The sequence below is a fragment of the Rhineura floridana genome, chromosome 2 (genome assembly GCF_030035675.1).
Source record: "Rhineura floridana isolate rRhiFlo1 chromosome 2, rRhiFlo1.hap2, whole genome shotgun sequence".
NCBI classification, from domain to species: domain Eukaryota; kingdom Metazoa; phylum Chordata; class Lepidosauria; order Squamata; family Rhineuridae; genus Rhineura; species Rhineura floridana.
The window spans coordinates 214,943,720-214,958,193 of record NC_084481.1 but is presented as its reverse complement, the minus strand read 5'-3'; the positions used below and the strand labels follow the sequence as shown (position 1 = coordinate 214,958,193).

At 40.3% G+C, this 14,474-nt stretch overlaps 2 protein-coding genes across 4 annotated transcripts in view; one reads left to right on the top strand and one right to left on the bottom strand.

The window, feature by feature from the left end:
- WDR25 (WD repeat domain 25) overlaps positions 1–8,937 on the bottom strand; it is a 141,106-nt gene extending 132,169 nt beyond the window's left edge. The window contains exons 1-2 of one of the 3 annotated variants that reach the window (XM_061612150.1): positions 8,713–8,937; positions 5,952–6,692 (exon numbers count right to left, since the gene is read on the bottom strand). In XM_061612150.1, the coding sequence (XP_061468134.1) occupies positions 5,952–6,638 (687 nt within the window). In that variant the 5' untranslated portion in view covers positions 6,639–6,692; positions 8,713–8,937. The other 2 variants (XM_061612151.1, XM_061612152.1) reach the window with 2 other exon arrangements.
- WARS1 (tryptophanyl-tRNA synthetase 1) overlaps positions 8,817–14,474 on the top strand; it is a 28,616-nt gene continuing 22,958 nt past the window's right edge. The window contains exon 1 of the mRNA XM_061612153.1: positions 8,817–9,054. The gene's annotated coding sequence lies outside the window, so the exon portion shown is untranslated. The remainder of the gene's footprint in view (positions 9,055–14,474) is intronic.

Sequence of the window (14,474 nt, the reverse complement as noted above, 5' to 3'; positions counted from 1 at the left end):
CAGCAGGAGGACACCATAGAAGCTTTCTACTAAAACCTTCTAATGCATAGGAAGCATAATTTTAGCAAGCATCATTACAGCAAACCTAAGGAGCCTCTCAGTATTTTAATTATAAGGCTAACTTATGAGCAGTCATTTAAATCAATACAAAGAAAGGAGTTTGGGGTGAAATTACAGCTTATAATAGGTCACAGAAAGTCAGAGCCAAATTAGAAGTTTTTTATAACTCTGGGGTGAGGGTGGCATTTTCCTCCTCTTTTTTAATAATTCTATTCATTGTGGGATTTGAGGCTCAGTTGTTTCCACACAAGAGTGAACAGAGCAGGCTTTGCAGTTGGCTATACTTACTCCTGTGGGTACAGTGGAGAGTTATGGGATTTGGAAGAAGCCACTCAGATAGAAAATGGCATGCTGGATGCAGGTGAGACTAATGGAGTGTAACTGTCCTAACCAACCGTGTACAGAGAGATCTGCAGGAATGAAACAGTTATGGGAAGCAATTCAGGATTAGAGATGTAAAATTTCCAGAAATTTAGCAGCCATGTGTGGAAAAACATTTTTTCCGCAGGGTTTAAGGGGAAAAAACAGAAATTTGGGGGGAAATTGAAAAATATGCAATAATTTTTTTTAGCACCCTTTACAGATCAAAAGTCACTTTGTTACTTTGGGAACATAAGAATGTATTACGTATAACTCGGTTTGCCTATACAATTGTAATGTTTGGTATATTAAAAGTACAGTTTATTCAGACAATAATTATGAATTGAATACACTTTTTAAATTTTTGTTACAAATTGAGCTACAAGATGCTGAATTGTAAGGAATCTAGCATCTTTTTGGTTTAGCCAGGTTATGAGGAACAGGCAAAAAATCATAAAGAAGAAACCATCAACGTTATATTAATTTACTTATTAAATTTATATCCCACCCTTCCTCACAAGGGAGCCCAAGGTGGCAAACACACAAGCAATAAAACATCTAAAAATATCTTTTCAAAAGTAAAACAAAAAATTATTATGTATTCTGAAAATTATTATGTCTCCTCCAGCCCTCCACAGTGACAAGCAGACACAAAGCACTCATTTCTATAGAAAGAGCTTAGAAAAAGAAGGGGGGTAGGGAATCAAGACTCAATGAACGCTACATGAAATTTAATCCATCTCAGTTTTTCTCGCACTATCGGTTTCTGCTTTTTTGTGTAGCTCTGTACTTTCACCCACTCCCAGTCCTTTGAGGCAAAGTCAAGAGGACAGAAATAAATTCACCAACTATGCCAATACGAGGAGGCCCACAGGCAAAGCAGCACTGAATCGTTATTCCTGCTCTTGTGTCAACAGCAGTGCCTCCTACAGGCATAAATGCATCTTGCTCTTGCGTTCAAAAGTTGTACTCTGAGCGTACATCTCAGGAGTTGCTTGTCCTCAGTGTGCAGAAATTGCAATGATCTGATACTGCACACACTATTACCTAAAAGTCTTCGTGTTATTTGGTTTTTGAAATCATTTGGGGGGACTAAATATATGAACACTTTGTCTTGAACATTTTATTCATCATTCTAAAAGAAAGTATTGCATAATCCAACTTTTTAATTTTCTGGAAAACAAAAACAAAAAAAGGCTTCGGGGGGGGAAATGTTTTTTTCTTAATTTTTCAAGTTTTTCCCCCTAAACCTTCACATTTCTGTTCAGGGTGGGCTCAATGGTAGAACACACAATTTGCTTACATAAGGTTAAGGGCTAACCCAGGACATCTCTAGTTAAAGGATCTCAAGTATCAGATATGGAAAAGATTTACAGTGTGAACAAGATTTCTATTTAAGAACTTGGAGAGTGGCTGCCCATCAGAATAGACCATTACTGGGCTACATTTGGTATAAAGAATCTTTGTATTTTTATATCTGACAGTATAGCGCTTTTGGGATCATGCCACTACAGATTCAAATTCAGGGCAAGCAAAAGGAAACTGACTAGCCTGTGTCTTTGCTTTGGATAAACTTCCAAACCTGTGCCTTTGCTTTGCTAGGATGAATCTGTCAAGCCTATGTGTTTGCTTTGCATTAAAGATATATCTTGCTTTCTCCCAGGGTTGGGGAGGGAAGGATCCAATACAATTCAGAAGAAAAGGAGGGGAGGAGGGAGTGGGTGGGTGCCAAGTAGGCACCCTTTAAAGTCCCTGAAGTTGCCGCCATCATCTATCAGCGGATGTAGGAACCTATCCTTATTGTTTCAATTTTATTCCTACCTCTGATACCAAAATTTCTGTTAAAGTAGTAATGTCCAGGAATGCATCCACTTTGTTAACTGACGTATTACCGTAATATAATAAACTACATAATTGACCATTTGATGTTCTTTAAATACCACACCAGTATCAGTCACCTGAAATATGACACCTTATCTTGCCTAATTTGGGGGGCAGGGGATCATTGCTGCAACATTAAGAACATTAGCAACCAGAGTCAATGAAAAGAAAAAGAAAGAAAGACCTAACCACTTAGAAAACTACCAAAAACAGAGAAAATACAAAATTTCATCAAGGTTCAGATGAACCACAAAATGCAGTAATGGTTTGAATACTGTTCTAGGCTCAAAGAGGAAGTAGCAGAGAGTGATACAAAGGACAACAAAATTTATCAAAGGTATTACTGATTGCCTTGTGAACTAACCCAAATCCTAGTGCACTGCCAGAGAAACTGACAGAAGATTTAAAACAAAGCTGTTATTATCTTTGCATGCAGTCACTCTGTGGAACTTACACGGCATCCCTGCATTTTAAGAACAGAAGGAGAGGCTACAATATCGTTAGCTACTAAGCAATATGGCAGGGCATGCATTCTCCTTCTAAAGAGGTCTCCAAGAATGGAGTGGCAGAGCAGTCCTCTGCAGAACATTTGTACACTCTTGATATATTTCTATCCTGGCCACTTCTAGAGACAAATCACTTGTCAGATTCCACAACACATCCTAAATTTATTTCGCGCAAAGATCACTGGGGGAACTACCAGCCCCAAAGCTGCATGCAGTTCCACAAGAAGAACTGAGCTCTGCACCACAAGAAGAAACCTGCTGCTTGTATGTGAGCCCCCAGAACTTTTTAAATATGACATATAGGCTCCTTTGTGTTTACATAATTTCTAGCAATGTTCCCATCCAGAAATGGTTGTTTGAATTATATTGTGCTGGTCAATAATAATGAAACACTACAAAATAGGTCTTGATAATGAATTGTGTATAGACTTTATAAAGCTAAAAACCAAAATCAACCCCTGTACCCAGAAAGCAGATTATTTAGGAAACAATCCCATAGCTTGAGTCAGGAGCTGTAGCTAAGGGTATAGCATATTCTATGCACACTGAAGCTCCCAAGTTCAATACCTGAAAGTGTCAGTTAAAGGATCTCAGGTAACTGGGCTAGGAAAGGCATCTGTACAAAAGCTTGGGGAGCCAGACTAGTCAATACAGAGGCTAGCTGAAAAAAACCATCTAATTCAATTTAAAGGAGTTTGCATAATTTAATTAAGTAGCAATCAACTGATCAACTGCAATGTTGTACATTCCACTGAACTCCAGTGGAATTTACTACTACATAAATATCAGTAGATAAGAGCTGTTAGTGTATTTTAATTCCATCTTCCATTTCATTTCTATGCAAGTAACAATCCTCAAAAACATATAAAGCCAATTTAAACTAAACTCAGACAACTATTAAGACACCACCACATACCAGTCATATCTAATGTTCATTACTGTCCCCATTTTACAGATGAGGAATGGAGGCTGGCAGTCAGCCCAAAGTCACTCCTCAAGGGTGTTCATGGCTGAGGTGGCATTTAAAGCCAGGCTAGTAAATCACAATAGCATAGGTAGTTGTTTCCAAAGATAGAATTATGTTATCAGAGAAAAATAAGGCAACTTCTGCTGTATTGACTGAATTGCCAGCATCAGCTTTAGTCACATTCCCAAGAGTTCTCCAGCCACATACAAAACTGGAAAGAAAGAAAGAGCCAACAAGACTAAGAGCCAAACTGCACATTACTTTAGAGAGTTTTGATTTGCTTGAAGAACCAGTGCTGGAACATAAAAGTCTTGCCTCTCTCAACCTGCTATTTCCTTGCAGGTAGCAGTATGAAATACAGGCACCTGTATTTCCCCTGCCTCACACAGCAACAGAAGTTTGCAGGAAGGGTGTGTGTGCAAGCAGTGGGGTACTGGTTACTGTCCATATGAGACTATGCTACTCTGCATACTGATTACACACACAAGCTGGTGTCTCTTGTATTGTGTGTTCCCCTCTACCATCACCACTTGCCAGTGAGGCACTACCATGCTTGGGAAAAGCAGCCAGGTCTGGAAGCATACTCATATGGCCAAGCAGGGGCCAGAGTTGAGAGCAAGGAGGAATTTTAGGATATAGTGTTGCAATGCTGGAATCAGCAACATCACATATGCTATATTCAGATTCCTTTGAACCTTGCCTCGATCTCTTACAATTGCACTGGGGATTCTGCTGCTGCCATTCTTCCAGAAGCAAGAACTGAAGGGTGGGGGAGGGAGGTGGAGAGAGAGAGAACTTCTAGTTATTTAAAGCAACAATGCACCTGCCTCATCTATACCTTCTCTCTGTCATGCTGGGACTGGTGTTAGAGTTAAGAACATAAGAACATAAGAACATAAGAAGAGCCTGCTGGATCAGGCCAGTGGTCCATCTAGTCCAGCATCCTGTTCTCACAGTGGCCACCCAGGGGCCTGGGGGAAGCCCGCAAGCAGGACCCGAGTGTAAGAACACTCTCCCCTCCTGAGGCTTCCGGCAACTGGTTTTCAGAAGCATGCTGCCTCTGACTAGGGTGGCAGAGCACAGCCATCACGGCTAGTAGCCATTGATAGCCCTGTCCTCCATGAATTTGTCTAATCTTCTTTTAAAGCCGTCCAAGCTGGTGGCCATTACTGCATCTTGTGGGAGCAAATTCCATAGTTTAACTATGCGCTGAGTAAAGAAGTACTTCCTTTTGTCTGTCCTGAATCTTCCAACATTCAGCTTCTTTGAATGTCCACGAGTTCTAGTATTATGAGAGAGGGAGAAGAACTTTTCTCTATCCACTTTCTCAATGCCATGCATAATTTTATACACTTCTATCATGTCTCCTCTGACCCGCCTTTTCTCTAAACTAAAAAGCCCCAAATGCTGCAACCTTTCCTCGTAAGGGAGTCGCTCCATCCCCTTGATCATTCTGGTTGCCCTCTTCTGAACCTTTTCCAACTCTAGAATATCCTTTTTGAGATGAGGCAACCAGAACTGTACACAGTATTCCAAATGCGGCCGCACCATAGATTTATACAACGGCATGATGATATCGGCTCTTTTATTTTCAATACCTTTCCTAATTATGGCTAGCATGGAATTTGCCTTTTTCACAGCTGCCGCACAGTGGGTCGACATTTTCATCGTGCTGTCCACTACAACCCTGAGGTCTCTCTCCTGGTCGGTCACCGCCAGTTCAGACCCCATGAGCGTATATGTGAAATTAAGATTTTTTGCTCCAATATGCATAATTTTACACTTGTTTATATTGAATTGCATTTGCCATTTTTCTGCCCATTCACTCAGTTTGGAGAGGTCTTTTTGGAGCTCTTCGCAATCCCTTTTTGTTTTAACAACCCTGAGTTCAGCAGAGTCAGTGCCCCTCAACTTACAGAAATCCAGCTCCCCAGACAGCACTAAGGTTCACAATTTTCATCGGTACATAACCTCATCCAGACTAAATGTAAGCTGCCCTGCTTAACAGACAGACAGATGCATACACATTATGACATAAAACAGTTAGTGCACAGAAAATGGCACTCATGTTAGAGACTTTTGGGACTAGATTTCCACCTCTTTTCTTATGCAAAAGACCATTCAATCATTTTATAAGCAGAACATAACACAAACACATTCATTCCGCAGCACAGTACCTTGACAGTTTTATCCATAGATGCCGACAGCAACATATGGCTCCACCTCTGCACAGGACACCATCGGACTGCATTAACTGGACCACTGTGATCAGTCATGTTAAATATAAGGTTCCTAGGAATTTCAGTTATCCCATACTTGGATCCTACGTATGGCATAATATACTGGGAAATATTAATGGTCATCTCTTCTCTGGGTGTATCAAGCTTGGATGCACAACTTGCGCTCCCTCCACTGTCTTCAGCTTCACAAAAAAGTGGGGTTTTTTCCTGTCGCAGTCTTTTAGGAATATATGGTCTCAGCCCTTGTATGGTAACATCGCTGTGATCACAGGCCCTCTTCTGCAAGCAACTCTCATTTCCAGAAAGTATTTTAGGTTTTGGCAAAGGGCTTGTGATTTTCAGTGTAGCAGGGTATAATTTCTTAGGATGAGTGACTGCCGTAGACATTTTATTAGTCTGTAGGTGCTGCAGAAGTGTATCTCCATGAAAGATGTTATTTCTCGAACTACCCATGTATTCCACAGGTTGGAATTTTCTCTCCGAAATTGTGTCTAACTCACCACAAGGCTGAACAACACTCATAGCAGAATTTGTAAGATTCATTCCACTACTAATAACATCTTCAGACTTTCCATCCTCTGTCTCAGAGTCTGAATCTTCGTAAGCAACAAGTGATGAGTTCATCAAGTCGGCTGTAACAGTATTCTCCCTTTAGAGCCTCATGAACACTGAAAGCTTCTGCAATGAAAATGACCAATTTAAGAAAAATCACTTTAAAGAACTCTATTTTCGGACAAAGAAACATAGTATACTTTTTTACTTACAAACATCTACATCAGGGATGGCTAGCCTATGACTCTCCATAGACTGACCATTAGTTAAATCTTTAATTAGTTATTATTCTGTTCACAATTACAGCCTGTAAATAACCTGGTCTATAATAGCCATCTCATCTCAAAACAATTATAGTTGTTATTTTTCAAAGAACAGTAGAGTTGGAAGAGGCCTATAATGCCTTTGAGTTCAACCCCCTAATCAGTGCAGGAATTCAACTTAAAGCATACTCGACAGATGTCTGCCCTGCCTTTTGAATGCCTCCAGTGGAGAGCGCACTACTCCCTAGGTAATTGATTCCATTGTCATACTGCTCTAACAGGAAGTTTTTCCTGATATTCAACAAAAATCTGGCTTCCTGTAACTTGAACTCATTATTTCGTGTCCTGCACTCTGAGATAATCGAGGAGATCCTGACCCTCCTCTGTGTGGCAACCTTTTAAATACTTGAAAAGTGCTATTATATCTTGCCTCAGTCTTCTCTTCTCAAGACTAAATATGCCCAGTTCTTTCAGTCTCTCCTCATAGGACTTTGTTTCCAGTCCCCTGATCATCCTTGTTGCCCTCCTCTGAACCTGTTTCAGTTTGTCTGTATCCTTCTTAAAGTTCAGTGTCCAGAATTGGATGCAGTACAAATAGAGGGGAACTAGTACTTCACATGATTTAGAAACTATACTTCTGTTAATGCAGCCTAAAATAGCATTTGCCTTTTTTGCAGTAACATCACACTGTTCGCTCATATTCAGCTTGTGAATGATCAACAACAATTCCTAGATCCTTCTTGCATGCAGTATTGCTGAGCAAAGTATCTCCCATCTTATAAATGTGCATTGGGGGGGGGGTTCCTACTTGTAGGACTTTGCACTTATCCCTATTAAACTTCTTTTACTCAAAAGAAGACCTACAGGCTTTTACTGAGCAACTACTGAATCTCAGAACCACTAAGGTGCAATGTTCAAATGGGTTGTCTCAGTAGCAAACCTATGTCAGTGTGAGTTTTCCTCAACTACATTTCATTTTCTAAAAAATAATAAAGAGCCAACACTGACTGGAAAATAGTAAACAAAAGAATTTGTGAATTGACTCTACATATAATGGATTTAGAAGAGTGGGCTCAGGACTGCATGTGGCTATTCATTTAAATATATTAATTATTAAAAGATAAGCGAATGAAGAATGTGCTACTGCTAAAATCCATACAGCGCCACATTATTTTTTGGGCAGCTGAGCCTTTCATGAACAGCTCTTAACAATTCCATATACAAACACAAAATTAAATTTAAAGCCATATATGATGACACATATGTCTGATGAAGACAGATACACTTTTTTAAAAATTGCAAGAGAATAGCATCCAAGGGGCAAGCCACTTTTGTGAAACCAATACATTCTCTAAAATATTCTGGAAAGCTTAGTTTTCGAAGTGTACATTTTCCCTGTTATCTAGAGAACATAACATTTAAGGATCACTCGGGGCGGGGGGGGGATTAAGCATGATATACAAATACAGCTGTCAAATAGTGTTTTTCCCCCCAGAATGTATAAATTTAGCAAAACGTTAGATCTGTTATCCAAATTTTTAAAGCGTGTTTTCCAGTAAGCAAAAAAAAAAGGGGGGGGACTGTAGGAGGATATGCACCAGTGTCAGACACAAAAAGCAATATTAAAGCGCGTAGTACCTCTGTATCAAGCTACTTATAGAAACAGAGCTGTGAAATGGGACCGTTTGGAGTACGTACTTTAAGAAAACCTTCTATGGGCATCTCTTGAGCTTTAACTACACCAGCCACAGTGGGCAGCCAGTGCCTCGGAAACAGCGCTGTCTGTACTGGGGGCCGCAGCTGATATCTGCCCTTATACTGAAAAAGGAGTTTGGCCCAAGTCGGTTGACTTGTATAGGGGAGCCATTTCACGGCAACACTACCTTAAACAGCCTCCTCTTGCGCGACTTTCAGTTCGACTTGCAGCATAGACAGGTCCTCCCCTCAGAAAGTCCTCCCCGGAAACTCGACGTAGTATCAAACAGTTCCCCTTCATACCTCCCTTTGCCGCTGCCTGACTTGATCCCTCACAACCGTCCTTCATTCCCCCTCCCCTTCCCTCCTCGCTTGGTTAGGTCTACCTTCCTTCTCAACGGTGGTTCCGGACCAGGAGCGTGTTTTCTGATCGGAAGGCGATGAGTGACGCACGCGCTCTGGTTTGCTGATGCAATGGGAACAGTTCCTGCTTGAGAGGCACTGAGGGAAGCGGCCGGTTCCGCAGACAGGTATGGAGTTGTGGTGGGGAGAGAAATGGAGGAAAGCGGAATAGGACAGAGTGGGCTGAGAGGCTCCCTATAGCCCCACTTCAGCCACCTTCCTCTGTCTGAGTGGGCGCCTGTGGGTAGAAATCGAAGAACATAAGAAGAGCCCTGCTGGATCAGACCAAAGGCCCATCTGGTCCAGCATCCTGTTCTCATTGCCCCCAACTAACACCTGGGGGGATCCTACAATTAGGACGTGAGCGCAGTGGCACTCTCCCTACTCGCGATTCCCGGCAACTGGTATCCAAAGGCAGGCAGTATTGAGCCATCATGACTAGTAACTATTGACAGCCTTATCTCTGAATTTGGCTAAACCCCTTTTAAAGCCGTCCAGGTTGGTGGTCGTCACTACATCTTGTGGTAAAAGCTTTTCCCTATCCACTTTCACCACACCATATGTAAGGTTATACACCACTATCATATTTCCCCGTACTTGCTTTTCCCCCAAAACTAAAAAGCCCCAAACGTAACCTTTCCTCATAGAGGAATTGCTTGATTGGAGTCCTTTTCTGAAGTAAAGGAGGCTGGAACGACAGGTGCCTGTCTGTTGCCTCACTATAAGAAAACTTGAGGAGCGCATGATCTCTGTTTCTAATACATTGTTGCTGCCATCACTTTCTTTGCTCAGTGACAAACATTGTATGTGTCGTCTTTGGCTCCTGGTGAGACTCTGCATGAAGTTTATTGGACCACCATAACCAAAACAAGATGGTGATGATACTTAACATTTGTATAGGGTTTCCAGTGTTCCAGGAACACTGCATGTGTGAACTTCATCTGTATAGTATGGTTGTCATCCTTATTTGCAAGGTCTCAATGATACCATCCCCCACCCCACTGCATATTGAGGACTGAGCTTATGAGGGAGTGGTTTGCTTAAGGCCACTTAGTGAGTTCATGGTAGAGGTGAGATTCATACCAAGGACTTTTTTGATTCTTAGCTGAGTCTCGTAGTTACTGTTCCACATTAGAATTTGGTCTCTCCCCACGACCATTTTTCTTTTCTTTTAAAAAAGGCCCTTGGCAGGTGATAATACAGTCAAAGTTCCATGCAGTTCTCCCAGAGAGAGGGGGCAAAAGGAATTGCAGATAGATTAGTGAAACATAGGAAGCTGTCTTATATCGGGTCTATATTTTGCTCTTCATCTAGCTCAGCAGCTTTCCATGGTCTTTGGCAAAGATCTTTCCCATCGCTTGCTATTTGATCCTTTCTACAAAGGTAATGCAATGTATTGGAACTGGGGCCTTCTGCATGTATAGCATGTACTGGACCACTGAGCAACAATCTCTCTCCACCGTCTCTGCTGGTCACATCTCCTGTATCCAGGCTGGGAAAAAGACTTTTGTCTGAATCCCTGGAGAGCTGCTGCAGTCCAGTGCAATCAGTAATGGGCTAGATGAATCCATGGTCTGACTCACTATAAAGCAGCTTCCCATATTCATGACCTCATGACAGATGTCTCTCTTGGCTCTGTTCTACAAAGTGGGATAATTAGGCTGAGAAATATCTTTGCTAGCAAGACTGACTGTGAACACATTGGTGGAGCTGGGGTGAGCCATCCTTTCCCAATTATTGTTCCCTGATTTGCGCACACAGGTCATTTTAAAGGTCAACCAGACTTTACATGATTGCTGAAGGAAATAACAATGTATACCTAGTAATCGTGTGTGTCAAAAAGAATGTGGAGCTGCCTTTGGAGCAGGGCTGTGGAGTCGGTACCCCAAACCTTCGACTCCGACTCCTCTATTTTTCTACTGTCCAACTCCAACTCCTTCATAAATGGCAAATGTATATTAATTAGTAATAACAAATTTACTGTAGTAAAATGGTAGCACAAGGCATTTTATCACCACCATATGAATCATCAGGCTACTTAGACTGATAGAACATAAAATATATTTGACACACAAAATGTTTTCCATCTTGAGTTATGGTGAAATGCTCAAATACAACTGACTTCATGGGAAGCTTCTTTGACATTGTGAATTTATATTTTTTTTAAATTGTCAATCAAAATTACAAATATTTTTCCTGAAAAATAAAAAAGTATAAAATAGAAGTATAAAATGATATATTTACCATATATTGTTATAATATTATAAGTTTTTATTTTGAAGTTGGAGTCGGTACATTTCTACTGACTCCACCCAAAATTGCTTCCGACTCCACAACTCCGACCTGCTTTGGAGACTGAGCTGTCCACCCCAAAATCCCAGGTCCAAAGTTTGCCTCTTGCCCAATTCTGTGTAGTGATTGTGTGGAAGCCACTGCCCTGCCATCTCAGTCCCTGCGTCCTCATCTGCAATATGGGGATATTAATACTGACTTACTGAGATAATGTATGGGAACACTTAAAATACTAAATACTAAATGTTTAAATACTAAATGTTATATCTTTTGTTTCCCATTTCTAAGCCTTTCTTACAATCCATCAAATAGCATTACAAGCTATTTTTATTTATTTATTACTATTTTAAACATTTTTTAAAAAAATCAGTATTCATCTCTTGCCAGATAACAGCAGTAACACCTAAGTAAGCCCTGCCTAATTGCTTAAAACAACAGGATTGGAGGGGGAGAGATTAACAACACAATACTGTGCTTGGAATGTTTGTTATGTTTGTCATTAATTGTTATGTGTGAATTGATGGTTTGTTTTATTATGTATTTATTATATTAACTATGTTCATTTAATCAAATTGAGTTATTGGTTGGATTGTTACGTTTTGAAACTATCTAGTATTTGATTGTTATTGATGTAGTGATTTGCGTTTTTATTCAGTTGTGAATCACTTTGAGATATTTATTTGGAAAAGCGGCATACAAATTGTAATAATAATAATGATAACAAATAATTTATTGCCAGATTTACTGTATATAGCCATTTATTGTATATAGCCATTTACTGTATATAGCCACCCATCAACAATGTTCCCGGTACAGTTTGCAGGGCAAAGTGTCAAATGCAATATTAAAATACAAGATAATTAAAATCATCCACAAAAGCAATAAAAATGTAGCCTAAAACTTTCAAATTTTGACAGAGCTCTCCTGCCAAAATACAGTTAATAAAATAAAATAAAACACAGTTTATACAATGAGAGCCCAGTCTGAGAGCTGTGTATATTAAACACTTGTGAGAATGATCAGCTTGTTACTTTTCTACTTTCTGATGGAAGATGGTTAGTGATTCAAGTTGCCGTCTTGTCACCTCTCATGGAGGGACACTGTGGCTGTCCATTTGTATGGGTATGTTGTTGCTCTGGTTTTCAGATTTTCTTCCTTCCAGGAAGCCTATTAAGAACTATTTACCTGATAAAGAATATTTTGTACATGTCCTGCACATTTTCCATGGAACCCTTATGTCTTGCAAAGGATTCTGGGGAGTATCCTAGAGTTCACATGTGGTGGCAAGGCCTCTTTGGCCTTATGGCTTCACCACACAAACTGAGAATGTGCCCTAGAAGATTCTGAACGATAAATTTTATTGTACATTGCAAGGGAAGGAAATGAGATAAGCCATCTTGCAGAAAGGATTGACAGCCATTATTGAATTTCAAACTGAGGAGCCTCTGGTAAGCTTCCAAGGAACCCCCAGGGCTCCTTAATACATCAGTGGGAAATCAAGGCCCTTTTTCCTCATTCTGAAATATTGAGGGATTTTTGTTTTATTTATTTATTTATGAAATTTAGACCCTTCCTCCCAGATGGTACTGACTTAAAAATGCACTGTTAATTGTGCACTTTGACAAGCTGATCTCAATTTATTTAAAACAGAGTGATCAATATGATATGAATGCAAATCTGTTTATATATTATAAACTTTAAAAGGCTATGAAAAAGACAAAGCTTCCTTATCATGCTATATTAAAAAGGCTGGGATCCTGTTCTGTTTAAACAGGAGTCAGAGAAAGTGAGCACCTGTGTGAGGTTAGATTACTTCCATAATTGATAGACTTTCTGTATTCTAGGAAATTAAAATTGTGTGTATGTTAACAGTTTGTGAGCAGTTCAGGAATGGAAGACTGCTTAGGAAGAGTGAAGAATCACCACTCTTGTATGTTTTTCAAGGAATGGTTGACTAAGTAACTGCCAGGGATGCTTCAGATTTAGTTGTATTTGATGCCCTGTCTTGCTTTTCGATGGGATGTGGATTTTGAAAGTCAAGCTGGAAGGGTCATGATCCACAATTAAGGCACACTTGGCGTTCACTACCATTTACTTCTGAGTGGGAGTGGGGGTGGGTGGGATAAATAAACATTTATCTTGTATTATAGAATAGAGTTTAAAAAGTAAGTCCAGGTTTGGTTCTTTTAAGGACTGTGATCATCCTTAATTTCTCTAGCCATTGGAACATTGAGGGGAGAGCGGGGGATGAAAGGGTCCAGAAGCTGATATTAGCAAGCCTTTGCTTTGGAAAAATAGCAACAATAGCGCCACTAGGATTTTGCATCAGTTTTTGGAAGCACAAAAAAACTCCTTGAAAATTGGAAATGCATGGTCTTTTCCTCATTTCAAAAGCAGACATTGTATAACTAAGTTTGCCATTCTTCTTATTCGTTGAACAGGTAAAATGGCATTAAAAATGATTTGCAGAATTTTTTAAGAAAGATTGAGACTGAAATTAGACCCCATGAGAATAGTCCCCCCCCCCCGTGGAGAAATAGTGATGGAGAAGTTAATACGTAGAATTTTTTGCTTAAGCTTAATTGACTACAGCAAAGCGTTTGGCACTGTAATAATGGTATGGGAGTTCTGAAACCACTGTGGAATGCTGAAGTTTTAGTGGTAACGTATAATGTTACAACATTGTGTTAGGGAAGTAAATAGTTACAATATTTGAGATCGATGGTTTAGTGACAATTGCATTGGAGCACTTTTGAGGAAGTATAATGATAATGGATGTTATTTCCATGTTGTGACCTGCAGAGCTAGGCAGAAATGTAACATGTCCAAAACAAAGAAGATATTTGTCTCCCAAACAGCGTTGCAAGAAGAATGGTTTAGGGGGCAAACCAAACAGAAGATCTGCCCGGATGAGCAAGTTAGGATCTGATGGATCTCTGGCTCAGCCGGGGCTACTGTGGTGTAAGTCTTGTACCCTAGCACAGCTGGAGATATGCTGGCGTAAGTCTCTCATCTGAGCTCAGATGAAGGCATCTCACCTGAGGCTGGAGTAAGTCCCCCAAAAAGGGTGGAGTGGGATGGAGCAGGGGGAGATTTACACCTAATCCAAACTTCTTTCAGCTCAGTAACATGGCAACCCAAGGGAACTTACACCAGCAAAAAAGGGTAGTGTAAGTCAGACTCTGTTTAAAGTCTTATTTTCCCTCTGCTAGTTTGGGCCAGCTCAGGTGGCAGTAGCCTCACTCCTGAATGGAGT